Source organism: Mastigoproctus giganteus, chromosome 2 (genome assembly GCF_048544385.1).
Source record: "Mastigoproctus giganteus isolate SK-2022 chromosome 2, ASM4854438v1, whole genome shotgun sequence".
Lineage (NCBI taxonomy): Eukaryota > Metazoa > Arthropoda > Arachnida > Uropygi > Thelyphonidae > Mastigoproctus > Mastigoproctus giganteus.
This window is the reverse complement of record NC_143576.1, coordinates 260,371,361-260,385,516: the sequence shown is the minus strand read 5'-3', so window position 1 is coordinate 260,385,516 and position 14,156 is coordinate 260,371,361. Positions and strand designations below refer to the sequence as shown.

At 38.3% G+C, this 14,156-nt stretch overlaps 1 protein-coding gene across 1 annotated transcript in view; it reads left to right on the top strand.

The window, feature by feature from the left end:
- LOC150090426 (uncharacterized) overlaps positions 1-13,865 on the top strand; it is a 61,475-nt gene extending 47,610 nt beyond the window's left edge. Inside the window, exon 4 of the mRNA XM_090390309.1 lies at positions 13,554-13,865. Within this exon, the coding sequence (XP_090246435.1) occupies positions 13,554-13,865 (312 nt within the window). The remainder of the gene's footprint in view (positions 1-13,553) is intronic.
- Positions 13,866-14,156: the final 291 nt, after the last annotated feature.

The following is a 14,156-nucleotide window of genomic DNA, read 5'->3' as shown; positions in this document are numbered from 1 at the left end:
ACTTCAAGGCATCTTGTTTTGACAGAATTCACAATAAAACAAACATAATGCCATTTCACCTGCTAAGGTGATTTACTACAAACTAATATGATGCTGTGCACTAACTTGTTCGATTAGTGAAATTTCCATAGTCTGAGGCTTTCGGCCCTAAAACCTTTTTAAGTTTTTAATTACATTAATTTCTTTCGTAGGTTCACACCAATAGGTTGAGGAAATTCAGAAGTCAACTGGATTGATAGCTATGGGCATAGCTATGATTGATTACATAGGCAGTTTATGGTATTTTTATTTTATTTAATTTTTTTACTGATGCAGTGAAAGTCTGAGGCTTCTTTGTGCCATATAGCTAATACTAATATTAAGTCAGTTGGAGCATCTCTAATGAGATTTTTATAGTTTCTTTGAGAACTACAATGAGATTTTTATAGTCTCTGGAAGGCCTTCCTTGTGGGCTTTCATATTTCCAAAAATGAAATGTAGTTCCAAATTTTTGGGTTATAGAAATAATTTATGAGTAGTATGGTCTGTTTTATCTGTTATTAATGAGCATATTATGTTTATCCAGGCTCTTAGTGGAATCTGAAGATAATTTACTACATATTTCGGGTTTTCTAATCACCTAAAAATTTTTTTAATGCAAACGTTTTATCCAGAATAATGAATCTGCATATCATGTCAAGTTTAGTGATGTTGTAGTGGTCATTTTTGAGAGAATGAGTGCTGCTCTTTCCCCCTAATAAAGGTTGTGCTTCAGTGTAATTTTCCTGCATGCCTATGCTTTTACTTCTGTCGAGCAGCTCCAGTACGTTGAGAAGAGTTGTAATATTACAATAATCCCTTACCAACTGTAGGAATGCATTCTCCTAAAGAAGTACTGCATTTGGCAAGACTAAGGCTCCATAGAAATTAGGGGGTTAGGAGAAAACACAAAAAAAAATAAGTATTTCAATAAAATACTTATTGTCCAATAGAATTACTAGCAAAAAAAATTGTATATATTCCTTAAACTAATGGCGATCATGATTTTTTTTACTCACAGATATACAAACTTCCAGAATCAGTAGAACTCCAATTGTGCACCACCTTTGGTAGCCCAGCAGAAATCAAGACAGTATTCTATCTCTTGGCAGGTGTTTAGCAGCATCTGGCATGTGGATTCCCAAGCTATGATTATTCACTGCCACGGCTAAGCCAAATCCTGCACAAGTGTTTGGTACACAAGGTCTTTAACATACTCCCAAAAACACAGAAATCTCAAGGAGTCAAATCTAGTGACTTAGGAGACCATGTGATGGGATCTGCTCTTTCAGTTCAACACTATGTGAGGAGGGAATCAAATAATTTATATTTTCTTATCTACTTGTGGTTTTTTTTTTTGGTCTCCTGGCCAGTGCACCAAATGCCTACGACTTCCTTGCAACATATGACTAATTTTTTTTTTTTTTTTTTTTTTATGAAAACCCCAAACACGAGAGGTATTAGAACCTATAGTACTTAGTACCGTGCTTGGGTTGGAGGTTGAGAAGACGGAAGAAGATATTTGTTGACATTAGACTTGAACTTCTGTAGACTGTAATTTTCAGGAAATACGTAAGAAGGTAGGTTGTTCCAGAAAATGGCAGTTGAATGAATAAACGAGGAAGATGAAAAGTTGGTTCTGTGGGTTTGAAGTTGGACAGTAAATGGATGTTGGCTGGTAGTGGCACTTGTTCGAACTGTTTTGAAAAAGAGAGAGTGGGAATTATAGAAGACAATTCAGAAGAACAGTGCCCATGGAAGTACCTGTAGAAAAGGCATGCCGCAGAAAAAGTACATCTATGAGACAGCTAGTGGAGAGACTCTGTTTGAGAGAAGTCATTAATTAACCTAACTGCCCTCTTCTGAATAGAACCTGGAAGCCTGAGAGAGGTTTTGGGGGCACCGCCCGAGATGTACGAACAATATTCCATGCTAGAGCACATTTACAATTTGTACAGTGTGAACACCTGTTTGGAAGAAAAGTAACGGCAAGAGCAAAAGAGAAAACCAAATTTTTTAGATGCAGAGGAAGCAATATTGGTAATATGCTTGTGCCAAGAGAGGTTAGAAATCAGGGTAATCCCAAAAGAGATATATCATTTTACCTAGAAATCGGAGTGTCACCAAAGATAAACATAGGAGCAGAAGAATCCTTTTTGTCAGATATAAGACAAGACTGAGTTTTAGAAGGATTGAAATCAACCAAGTTGTCACTGGAGATCAACACTGAAGGAATTGGTAGCGGATATTCGAGAAGTCGAAGCTGATTCAGCAGGGCAAGCTTTCTTAAAATGGAAAGTGGAATGCAATGTGCTATCATCGGCAAAACTAATTGATAGGATTTCCAGTCATTGGAAGAAGGTCATTAATATACAAGAGGAAAAGAGTGGGGAAAAGAACTGAACCTTGGGGGACACCAGCATTAGTGGAGAAGTTAGAAGACAGAGAGCCATCTGCCATGGCTCTCTGTCATCAATCAGAGAGAAAACTGGATAACTAATTACAAAAAACAGTTGGCAAACCATAAGATGGAAGCCTCTTTAGAAGACCTTTATGCCAAACACAATCGAAAGCCTTTGAGATGTCAAGAGCAACTGCTTGTGTTTCACGGAACTTTTCCATTGAATTTGTCCATAAATGGGTAACATAAGCCAGAATATCACCAGTGAATCGACACTGATGGAATCCATACTGGCGGTCCTTGATCAGATGGACAGTTTCTAGGTAGTTGGCGGTTAATTGATTTCTCCATTTGTTTAGAAAGAGTAAAAGTAATTGCAATGGGACGATGATTGGATGGGAGGGATTTGTCAACCTTTTTAGGAACTGGCAGGGTATGAGCAAATTTCCAAGCAGAAGGAAAAATACCTTTCGAATAAGAAAGTGGAAAAAGGTGGAAAAGGACAGGAGTAAGTTCATGAGCACAGGTTTTGAGAACAAGTGGAGAAATACCATCAGCACCTGGAGCTTTCTTAGCATCAAGATTCGTCAAAATCCTGACATCCTTTTGATGGAAGACCACAGGAGGCATTGAATGGAGCGTGTTGGGAATGGTGGGAGGTGTTTTACCAAGATCATTAATACATGAGTTGGAAGGCAAAATGGGATGCTAGCAGATCAGCTTTATCCTTGCCTGATGTGACAACAGAACCATCTGGTTTTGACAGAGGTGGGAACAGAGATGGGCAAAAGTTGTGGCCAACAGCTTTAGCAAGAGACCAGAATGCTCGGCTACCATTAGGGCAAGAAGTAAGTTTTCTTAGCCTGTTCAAAATCTAGTTTGGACTGATTAATAACTGCTTTACAATTGTTGCGAGCTTTGGTGTAGGCAGAAAATGAAACTGAAGAATTGGAAACAAGCCAATTACGATATGCAACGTTTTTCTCTTGAACAACCTTAGCACATTTATTGGAAAACCAAGATTTAGATAAAGGAAGAGATTTTAAAGTGAAGCATGGAATAAATGATTCCATTCCTACAAGAATATTTCTCTGACACGATCTGAACAAAAGTTGACATCAGAAGTTTTGAAACAGTAATCCGAACAAGGAAAAGAAGAAAAGAAACGGCGCCTCCATAGCCAGGTGGGAAGGAGCAGCAGTGTGTAGCACATGCTTCTAGATTAGACCAGAGTTCGAGCCCGTCACCAACAAATACGGAGGATGCAGAAAGGTAAGGGAATGACCACCGCATATCCCGTAGAAATATGGCCTTAGTTGCTAATGCTCCTAAAAAAAAAAAACCAAATTACAATAACAATAAATAATACTAATAATAATAGGAAAAGAAATCTTGCAGGTCATCCCATTTTGCATTTTTGTAATGCCAAACAATACGAGGTTGGAAATAGCCATAAGATAAAGGCTCCATTGGAGAAGAGACAATCACCAGATTGTGATCTGAGGTGTCTAAAGGACCTCTCGCTTTGACCATATACTTAGAAGAGTTGTTTGCGAGAAAAAGTTCAAGCGTGTTGGCTGTATGGTTAGGATTGTCAGGATTCTTGTAGGTAAATGAACAATCTGTCATTAGGTCATTAGTAATTGCAAGTAAAAGCCTCAGCATCTCGACCAGCTGGGTCGGTGTGACTAGAAAACGGAAGTCAACTGGAGTTGTGAACATTAAAATCACCAAGGAAAATTACCTCACTGTTAGGAAAGTTGGGCGGGAGAAAGTCAAGTTGCAAAAAAAAGGAAGTTAAAGAGCTCCAAGTTTATTCCCTGATTATTCCATTTATTATTATTACAGCTAATAACTTGTCCCAGATAAGTATATGACTCCACCTTTTCAATTACTGTTCCTTCAATCATTATGTCCCTTTCTGTGGCATACTTATTCATTATTACTGTTGTTTTAGCCATATTCATCTTCAGTCCAAAATCTTTACTAACTGTGCATAACTGATTAAGATTTTCCTCTAATTCTTTGGGATCGTGGCTTATGACCACAATGCCATCTGCAAATCGTAAATGGTTTAGGTACTCTCCATTCACATTGACTCCTTTCTGTGACCAGTCTAATCTTCTGACAGCTTCCTCAAGGGCAGCAGTAAACAGCTTTGGAGATATTGTGTCTCCTTGTCGAACTCCTTTCTCGATTTTAAATTTGCTACTGTCTTTGTCTAGTCTAATAAAGGAGGTAGCTTTCTCATATATTTTCTTCAAAATCATAATATATGTGGTATCTGTGCCCTGTCTTTCCAGTGCCCGAAACATTTCCTTATGCTGTATGGAGTCAAATGCCTTTACATAATCCACAAATGCCAGGCATAATGGTGTTTTATATTCATTTGCTTTCTCCATTAGCTGTGACATTAGTGAAGGTGATCCATAGTTGAGAATCCTGTCCTAAAGCCAGCTTGCCCTTTTGGTTGATTCTCATCAAGTATTCTTTCTAATCTGTTAGTAATGACCCTTGTGAACAACTTGTAGATGTGGGATAACAAGCTAATTGGTCTATAATTTCCAATTTCTAATTTATCTCCTTTCTTATGCAGCAAAACTATGATTGCATTATTCCACTGCTTAGGCATCACACCTTTTCTAATGCACTTTGTGAAGAGCCTTGTCAGTTTTGGTGTAATGTCTTTTCCTCCCACTTTTAACAACTGTACAATAACTTCATCTTCCCCCGGGGCTTTCTGATGCTTCATTTTCTTCAATGCATGTTCTACCTCATCAGAAAGAATATCGGGTATGTCGTGTGTATTGCTGAATTGCGATCCAGCTTCCCCTCTGCTGGCATCATTCCCTCGCTCCTTGTATAATTCTCTATAGTAGTGTTCTGCTATTTGAATTATGCCTTCTGTGCTATTTATAAGTACACCATCACTATTCTTCAGTTTCAGTATCATTTCTCTTTCTATGTTACTGCTAATGGCTGCTGATTTAAGTCCTTTGTTTTCCCTTAATGCTTGTTCTACTTTTCTTGTGTTAAATCTTCTTATGTCCTCTCTGAATCTCTTTCTAATGGCTTTGCATAACTCAGTGTACTCAATTTTCTCCTTGTCAGTGTTTATCTTGCTCTTCATTTGTCACCTTCGGTTCATCATAACAAGTGCTTCTTGACTAATTTTGTCTTCTTTGGATTTCTTTTTCCCTATAGGTTTCTTGGGCTTTATCACTTTCAGAAAGTTGTAATATACCTCGTCGATATCGAGAGCAGTCTGCAGAAGCTCAACCTTGTTCTTAAGTTCCAGTACATTCTGCTTTTTCTCCTCTTCTGTTATCTCAAAGACCTTTGTATTATTTACTCAAGTCAGTTTTTTCCTTTCCTTTCCTACATCTATATCAAGTGTACATCTTACCATTCTGTGATCACTTCCAACATTTACCTTATTCAGGACGGTAACATCATTCACAATATATCTTCTGTTAGTGAGGATGAAGTCGATTTCATTAGTTGTTAATCCATTTGGACTCTACCATGTCCACTTTCTGTTCACCCTTTTCTTGAAAAAGTGTTCATTACTGACAATCCTTGAGATTCTGCAAATTCCATAAGTCTTTCACCTCTTTCATTTCTTTCACCAATTCCAAAATTTCCTATAGTTCCCCTTTCTGCGCCGTTTTATCTTTTTCACACCTTGGCATTGAAGTTTCCCATAATAAGAGTATAGTGGGTTTTCTGCTCATCTAGAAGTCTCAATTTTGGTGTACATTTCTTCAACCTCTTCATCATCATGGCTCGATGTTGGTGCATAAATCATTCTAACCTTTAGCTTGTACCTCTTAGAAATCTTGAGTATTAGTCTTGACACCCTTGGTGATGTACTTTTGAATTCCAAAATGTTGTTTTTTTTTAAATCTTTATGGACCAGAAACCCAACTCCACCTTCACTCCTTTCAACTGTTTCCATTAGTGTACAGCAGATTTCCACTTGATAAATTTATAAGTGATTCATTTCTTCTTCTTCTTGTTTCAGCCAAACCGATGATATTCCAATTCACATTTTCTAATTCCTTTTCCAGCTCTAATATCCTGTCTTCACTGATGAGTGATCTTACGTTGTAACAGGCCAAGTTCAGTTTCCGTGCATGGCAGCCTGGTCGTGCCCAGAGATTCTTAGCACCCTCTGCTTCCACTCTGATCCTCTCACTGCCATAAGAGGGGGAGTGAAAGCTGCTGGGGACTGAGGGCCATTTATTTTGTCGTGCTGTCATATGCTGGAGGGTTTGGTCTCTTCCTCTTCACGCTGACCTGGCGTCTTGAAGAGAACTACTCTACATGTTCGCTGCCACCTAAGTGACGTAACAGGGCTTACCATCGAGAAGGTGTGCATGAGTGGATTTTAGGGAGTAGTCCAACCGGACTTCTCCCAAATCTTCTGCAATAGAAAGATATTGGATCCATCAGTGTTTTAGACTGAGTGTCTGATAACACACAGAATACCTGTTCCCCCTCTAAGCCCTGAGAGCAGGATACAAGATACATAAACAAACTATCTGGTTTACTGATTTCTTTATAGTTATATGTAATTTCTTTATAGTTATATTAATTTCTTTATAGTTATATGTAATTTCTTTATAGTTTATATAGAATCAAATTCTCTGCAGATATAAACGAATATTTGTCAGTTTCTTTTTCTTTGGTATATTTGCTTTGTTATATTCATTATATTATTTAAATTATTTTATTAATCAATATATGCAAATCGTAGACCACTGTAATATTGATTTTTATAAATTCATAAATATTGCAGAGGCATAGCAAGGGGGAAATTTTTCCAAGGTACTATTGAGCTTCAGGGATGCAAACTGAAGGAATTATCTATTGCAATCAGGTTAAGTTTTTTTCTTTTTTATAAAAACCCCAAACATGAAAGGTATTAGAACCTATAGAACTTAGTACTGTTCTTGGGTTGGAGGTTGGGAAGAGGGAAGAAGATATTTGTTGACATTAGACTTGAACTTCAGTACACTATAATTTTCAGGAAATACGAATGAAGGAAGGTTGTTCCAGAAAACGGCAGTTGAATGAAAAAAAGAGGAAGATGAAAAGTTGGTTCTGTGAGTTTGAAGTTGGAAAATAAACCAATGTTGGTTGCTGGCGGTATGTGTTCAGACTGTTTTGACGGAGAGAGAGAGAGAGCAGGAATTACAGAAGCCAATTCAGAAGAACAGTGCCCATGGAAGTATCTGTAGAAAAGGCAAGCAGCAGAAACAGTACGTCTATGAGACAGCAAGTGGAGAGAGACTGTTATAGAGGAGTCATTAATTAACCTAACTGCTCTCTTCTGAATGGAATTTAGAAGCCTGAGAGAGGTTTTGGGAGAACCACCGCAGATGTGGGAACAATATTCCTTGGTAGGGTGGATTTGTGATTTGTACAGAGTACACAGCTGTTTGGAAGAAAAGTAACACTGAGAGAAAAAGTGAAAACCAAGTTTTTTAGATGCAGAGGAAGCAATATTTGTAATGTGCTTGTGCCAAGAGAGATTAGAAGTCAGGGTAATTCCCAAAAGAGATATATCATTTTGTCTAGAAATCGGAGTGTCACTAAAGATAAGCATAGGAGCAGAAGAATCCTTTTTGCGAGATATAAGACAAGACTGAGTTTTAGAAGGATTGAAATCAACGAAGTTGTCTTTGCCCCTGGAGATCGACATTTAAGGAATTGGTAGTCGATATCGAGAAGTTGAAGCTGATTCAGCAGGCCAAAGTTTCTCAAAATGGAAAATGGAATGCAATGTACTATCATCAGCAAACCCATGGATAGGATTTCCATGCAATGGAAGAAGATCATTAATATACAAGAGGAAAAGAGTCGGGGAAAGAACTGAACCTTGGGGGACACCAGCATTAGTGGAGAGGTGCCTCCGTAACCAGGTGGGCAGGAGCGGCAGTATGTAGCATATGCTTCTTGATCAGACTGGGGTTCAAGCCCGTGACCACAGAATACAGAGGATGCTAAAAGGTCAGGGAATGACCACTGCATATCCCCGGAGCAATATGGCTTTAGTTGCTAATGCTCCTAAAAACCAAATAACAACAACAACATTAGTGGAGAAATTAGAAGACAGAGTTCTATTCACCATCACCCTCAATGAGCGATCAGAGAGAAAAATGGATAACCAATTACAAAAAACAATCGACAAATCATAAGATGGAAGCTTATTTAGAAGACCTTTATGCTAAACATGATCGAAAGCCTTTGGGATGTCAAGAGCAACTGCTTGTATTTCACCGAACTTTTCCATTGAATTTGTCCATAAAGGGGTAACATAAGCCAGAATATCACCAGCGGATTGACACTGACGGAATCCATACTGGGGATTGTTGATCAGACGGAATGTTTCTAGGTAGTTTAAAAGTTGGCAGTTAATTGATTTCATCATTCTTTAGAAAGAGTAGAAGTAATTGCAATGGGACGATTATTGGATGGGAGGGATTTGTCACCGTTTTTAGGAACTGTCTGGATGTGAGCAAATTTCCAAGCAGAAGGAAAAACACCTTTGGAACAGGAAAGTGAAAAAAGGTGGCAAATAACAGGAGTAAGTTCATTACTGCAAGAAGCAAGTTTTCTGCTCTTAGCCTGTTCAAAATCTAGATTGAGCTTATTAATAACATGCAGTACTTTGCCGTACTTTGCATTTGTCAAGGTTAAACTTCAGTTTAACCTTGACAAATGCAAAGTACGGCAAGGATAAACTTCAGTTTAACCTTGACAAATGCAAAGTACTGCATATGAGTAGAAGTAACCTCAGGGAAACGTACCAACTGTGTGGTACTACACTTAAGGTGGTAGAAAATGAAAAAGACCTGGGAGTAATTGTGCAGGCAGATATGAAGTTTTCTGAGCAATGCAGACAAGCTGCCAGGGATACTCTTGATATGATTATCAGCAGTGATTCTTCATGCATTAAGAATCTGCAGATAAATGAACCACTAGGTGGCAGTGATCACAGTGTGCTGAAGTGGGATTTACTCAAAGAGGTAACTACCATTGGGGGTAAAGGAAGGGTTATTGCTTTCATAAAGGCGACTATGATGGACTGAGACAGTATTTAAATTCTATACAGTGGGACCAACTGATGATGTTACCAACAGCAAATGCAAAATGGGAAGCATTCAAAGAACTTATCTTGGAAGCCAGGCTTTACATACCAACTGAGAAATATTGTTCAAGGTTTAGTCCTAAATGGATGTCAGATGAACTGATGAGGCATATGGCAGAGAAGAAACATGCATAGGATACATACAAAGTAACACGTGACACAGAAGCCTATGACAGATACAAGTTGATCTGTAACCAAGTTACAAAGGAGGTTAGGCAGGCGAAGGCAGATTACGAGAAATCTTTTGCAAGGGATGCAAAGAAAAACAGCAAAGAGTTTTTTACTTATGTAAACTCTAGAAGGAAGGGCATGAATCAGATTGGTCCACTTGATATCGATGGGTCAACTGTTGATGATCCTGCTCAGGTAGCTAACAAACTAAATGAATATTTTGCATCGACATTCACACATGAGGAGTTATTTAGCGAGGGGAAAGCCAGAGGTGTATTCAACTCTAGTAGTAAGCTAGAGAATCTTGTAATAACTGAGAGTAAAGTGGAAAGAAATTGTTGAAGATAAACACAAGAAAGGCACCTGGGGTGGATGGGATCTATCCAGTTATATTAACGGAGGCAGCAGAGGAAGTAAGCAAAACCTTAGCCATAATTATGAGAGCTTCCTTGGACTCAGGGGAGGTACCCACAGACTGGAGATGTGCAAATGTCACCCCAATTCACAAAGGAGGATCAAAGGCTGACACAGGTAATTATAGACCTGTGAGTTTAACTTCTGTTTCAGGAAAATTAATGGAGGCACTAGTTTAAGACGCACTGCAGGATCATTTAGACAAGACTTCAGCTATAGCTCGGACACAGCATGGTTTTGTTAAGGAGAAGTCTTGCCTGACCAATTTGATTGGATACTATGATGCAGTCACAAAGGAACTGGATGCAGGGAATAACTTTGATATTATATACTTGGATCTTAGAAAGGCTTTTGATACTGTTGCACATGGAAGACTACTGCACAAATTGGAGCAGTGTGACATTGGAGGCAAATTGCTGCTGTGAATAAAGGGGTGGCTGAGGGGGAGAAGACAGAGTGTGGTAATCAATGGACACTGCTCGTCGTGGACTAATGTTATTAGTGGAGTCCCTCAGGGCTCAGTGTTGGGTCCATTATTGTTTTCTGTATTCATAAATGATATTGATGATGGTATATCAAGCTTAATCAAGCTTCGTATCGTCTGCAATCCAAGTTTGCAGACGATACGAAGGTTGGCAGGGTTGTCAAGGACACTACTGACACTATGCTGCTGCAACAGGATCTGGAAAGGTTGAGCAGATGGGCTTCGAGGTGGCAAATGAAGTTTAACATTGACAAATGTAAAGTACTACACATGGGAAACAGCAACCCCAGAGCAACGTATCAACTCTGTGGTACTACACTGACAGTGGTAGAGAATGAAAGGGACCTGGGGGTGGTTGTGCAGCAGATATGAAGTTCTCTGAGCAGTGCAGACGTGCTGCAAGAGTAGCTCATGGTGTATTGTCAATGATATATAGGAATTTTTCTAGCAGGGATAAGGAGGTGATTATTCCCTTGTATAAGGCAATGGTCAGGCCACACCTAGAGTACTGTATACAGGTCTGGAGGCCTCATTTCAAGAAGGATGTAGAGCTGCTGGAACGAGTACAGAGAAGGGCAACAAGATTAGTGAATGGAACAAAGGGGTGCTCTTACGAAGAAATGCTTAAGTTTTGCGAATTACAGTGTCTGGAGACTAGACACCAGCGAGGTGATCTGATAGAGGTGTATAAAGCCTTGAATGGTTTCAGCATGCTCAGTGCTGATGGCATTATTCCTCTCTCGCTCAGAACAATCACCTGAGAGGGCATAAATTCAAATTGAGGAAAGACAGATGTAGGATAGACGTGCGGAAATTTGCCTTTAGCCAGCGGGTGGTTGGTTGGTGGAACAGACTTCCATCCCTTGTCGTGGAAGTTGATAGCTTAAATAAGTTTAAGGCTCAGCTGGACAGGTATTTTGAACGAACAGAGGGGTGAAGTAGTGGTTTTTTTTTTTTTTTTTGGCTGATGCTGCATAAGCTTGCTTTCTTACATCAAATGCCTCTGCTAATGCTAATGCTATTCTTGTAGGTAAATGAACAATCTGTGCAAGGTCATTAGTAATTGCAAAAGCCTTGACATCTCAACCAGCTGGGTCAGTGTTGCTAGAAAATGGAAGCCAGCTGGAGTTGTGAACATTAAAATCACCAAGGAAAATTACCTCACTGTTAGGAAAGTTGGACTGGAGAAAATCAAGTTGCAAAGAGAGCAAGTCAAAAGAGCTCCAAGTGATTAACGAAGTTGGGAGAATGGTAGAGACAATGGATGAATTTGACAGAATGAGGTAGAGAGATTTTAAGCCAGAGAAGATCAAAAAGAGGAGATTCCAAATTACCAAGTCTCTGACAGGGAATATCGGAACAGACGTATGCACAAGTATCATCTTTGAGGCGAAAGGAATCATACAGCGAATAATTTGGGCAACCCAGATGAGCAGTAGTTGAATCACCCGATAATTGAGATTCTGTCAGGAAAAGTACATGGAGTTTGACAGACTGCAAGTGGAAATGGACATCGGTGAGATTAGAATTGAGACTACGTATATTTGTGAAATGAGCTAGGAAGTGAAGGTTAGGAATACATGTTTCTCCCGGGCATCGACATCCCCAATTACGCTACTGAAAGGTTGACTACCTGCATATAATGAGGGTGTACTTATAACAATTTTGTGTCGGGTGTAGGATTGCCTAGTTCTGGCTCTGGTGGTTCCTATACTTTAAGTCCTATGATGTCATCTCATTCCTTAGTAATGTTGAGGTCAAGAATATCCTTACCCTTAGTAATTTTTCTAATATCCTGGTACAAAAAATAATCATCTGGTTTATTTAAAAAAGTTTTTCCCCATTGTGAGTTTCCCTGCCACTTATTCCAAACAATCTGGGCCAGATTAAAGTGACCCATAATAAAACAGACATTCACACTTGCTTGCCCATTCCATCTGTATGTAACACCTCTTCTCATGTGTTTCACAAATTTCTTCTCTGTAGATAGATTACTACCACTCTCATTGTTCCTTTGCTTCCAACTCACACCATACAGATTCTATGCAGGCAAATGTAACTTCAGATTCAGCAAAAGCTCTTTTTGCACTCAGGCTACTTTTGATAAGAAGCATGACCTTTCTGTATTCCCTATCTTTCCTAAATACATCATACATACCATAGTGTAATACATCATCACCAATTTCTGGGTGGTACCATGTTTCTTTTAGGCCTATTATATCAGCATTAGTTGTCTTAACCAGGAGTTCAAATTCAGCCATTTTATTGACAACACTCCTGACATTATTGTAGATAAAGTTGGGACTAAGTAATCTTCTGTTGTTTACTACCCTGACACACCCCTTGAAGTTATATAGGTTTATATCTAAGCTTTATCTTCTCCCTCATTTGAAACATTGCTATTCTCAGAACACCTTATCAACATTGGCTGTTGTGGCAACACACAAGAATTCATGAGGTGAGTGCAAGCATTTGCTTTGACCTATATCATCAGATAAATGCAAATATAAATTATCCTTCTCCCTCCCTCCCAACTAGCAGTTTCCCAGGGCCCTTAGGGTATCCTCAGTGATACTGGCAAAAATCCTTGCAACACCTTTGTTCAAATGAATACCATCTGTACAAAATAGATTCATTCTACCTTTATTGCAAAGTATATGCAGCAGCAATTGATGGGGGGTATATATACCCATTGCAAAGCAACATGGCTTTCAGACTTACTTGATTTGTCTATTATGAAAAGTTGCTACTTTTTTGGATTGTGACTAATACTGATTTCTTTGTAAAGACCATTCAAATCAAACGAGTAGATATTTTTCCTCAACATAAACAAAGTAATTTATATTTATTTTTACAATTGCTGTGCTGTTTTGAATTTAGAATTAACTAGAACATTTTTTCCTATTTAGGATGAAGAATTGGAGGTGATATCTAGTAAGATTGCTGATATAATTTTATCTCAGATGAGGTCCAAGTCATTTTTATCTCTGTCTTCTCCACAGCCTCCATCAGATTCATCAGCATTTTCCATACTCCCATCAAAAGTCAAAATAATGAATAAAGGCACTCAGACTGAAGAAGTTTGTGTAAACAAAAGTGCACCTTCCATTCCTGTTATACAATCCCGAGGTCACCACACTATACACTCGTCTACAGTAAATCAGAGTGTTCAGACTTTTATCACTGGAAATATTTTATTTACAAATATCTGTCCACAGTAACTGACATAGTAATTTAGACATTGAAAAGGAAATGTGTTATAAATAATAGCATTAAATATACTTAAAATATCTGAAGATATTTCTGTTGAATATTTTATTTTAAAATCGAAATCTAAAACATAATTATGAAACATAACTAAGTTTCTACTATTTAGAGACTTTCTTGGAAAGGAAAAAAAGTTTGATTTTCCAAAAAATAGAAAAATGAATAAAAATAAATAATAATACTTAATAATTGTGTAATTTTAACTTAGATTTTTAAAAGTGAAAATGCTAACTTCTTAGTCAAAA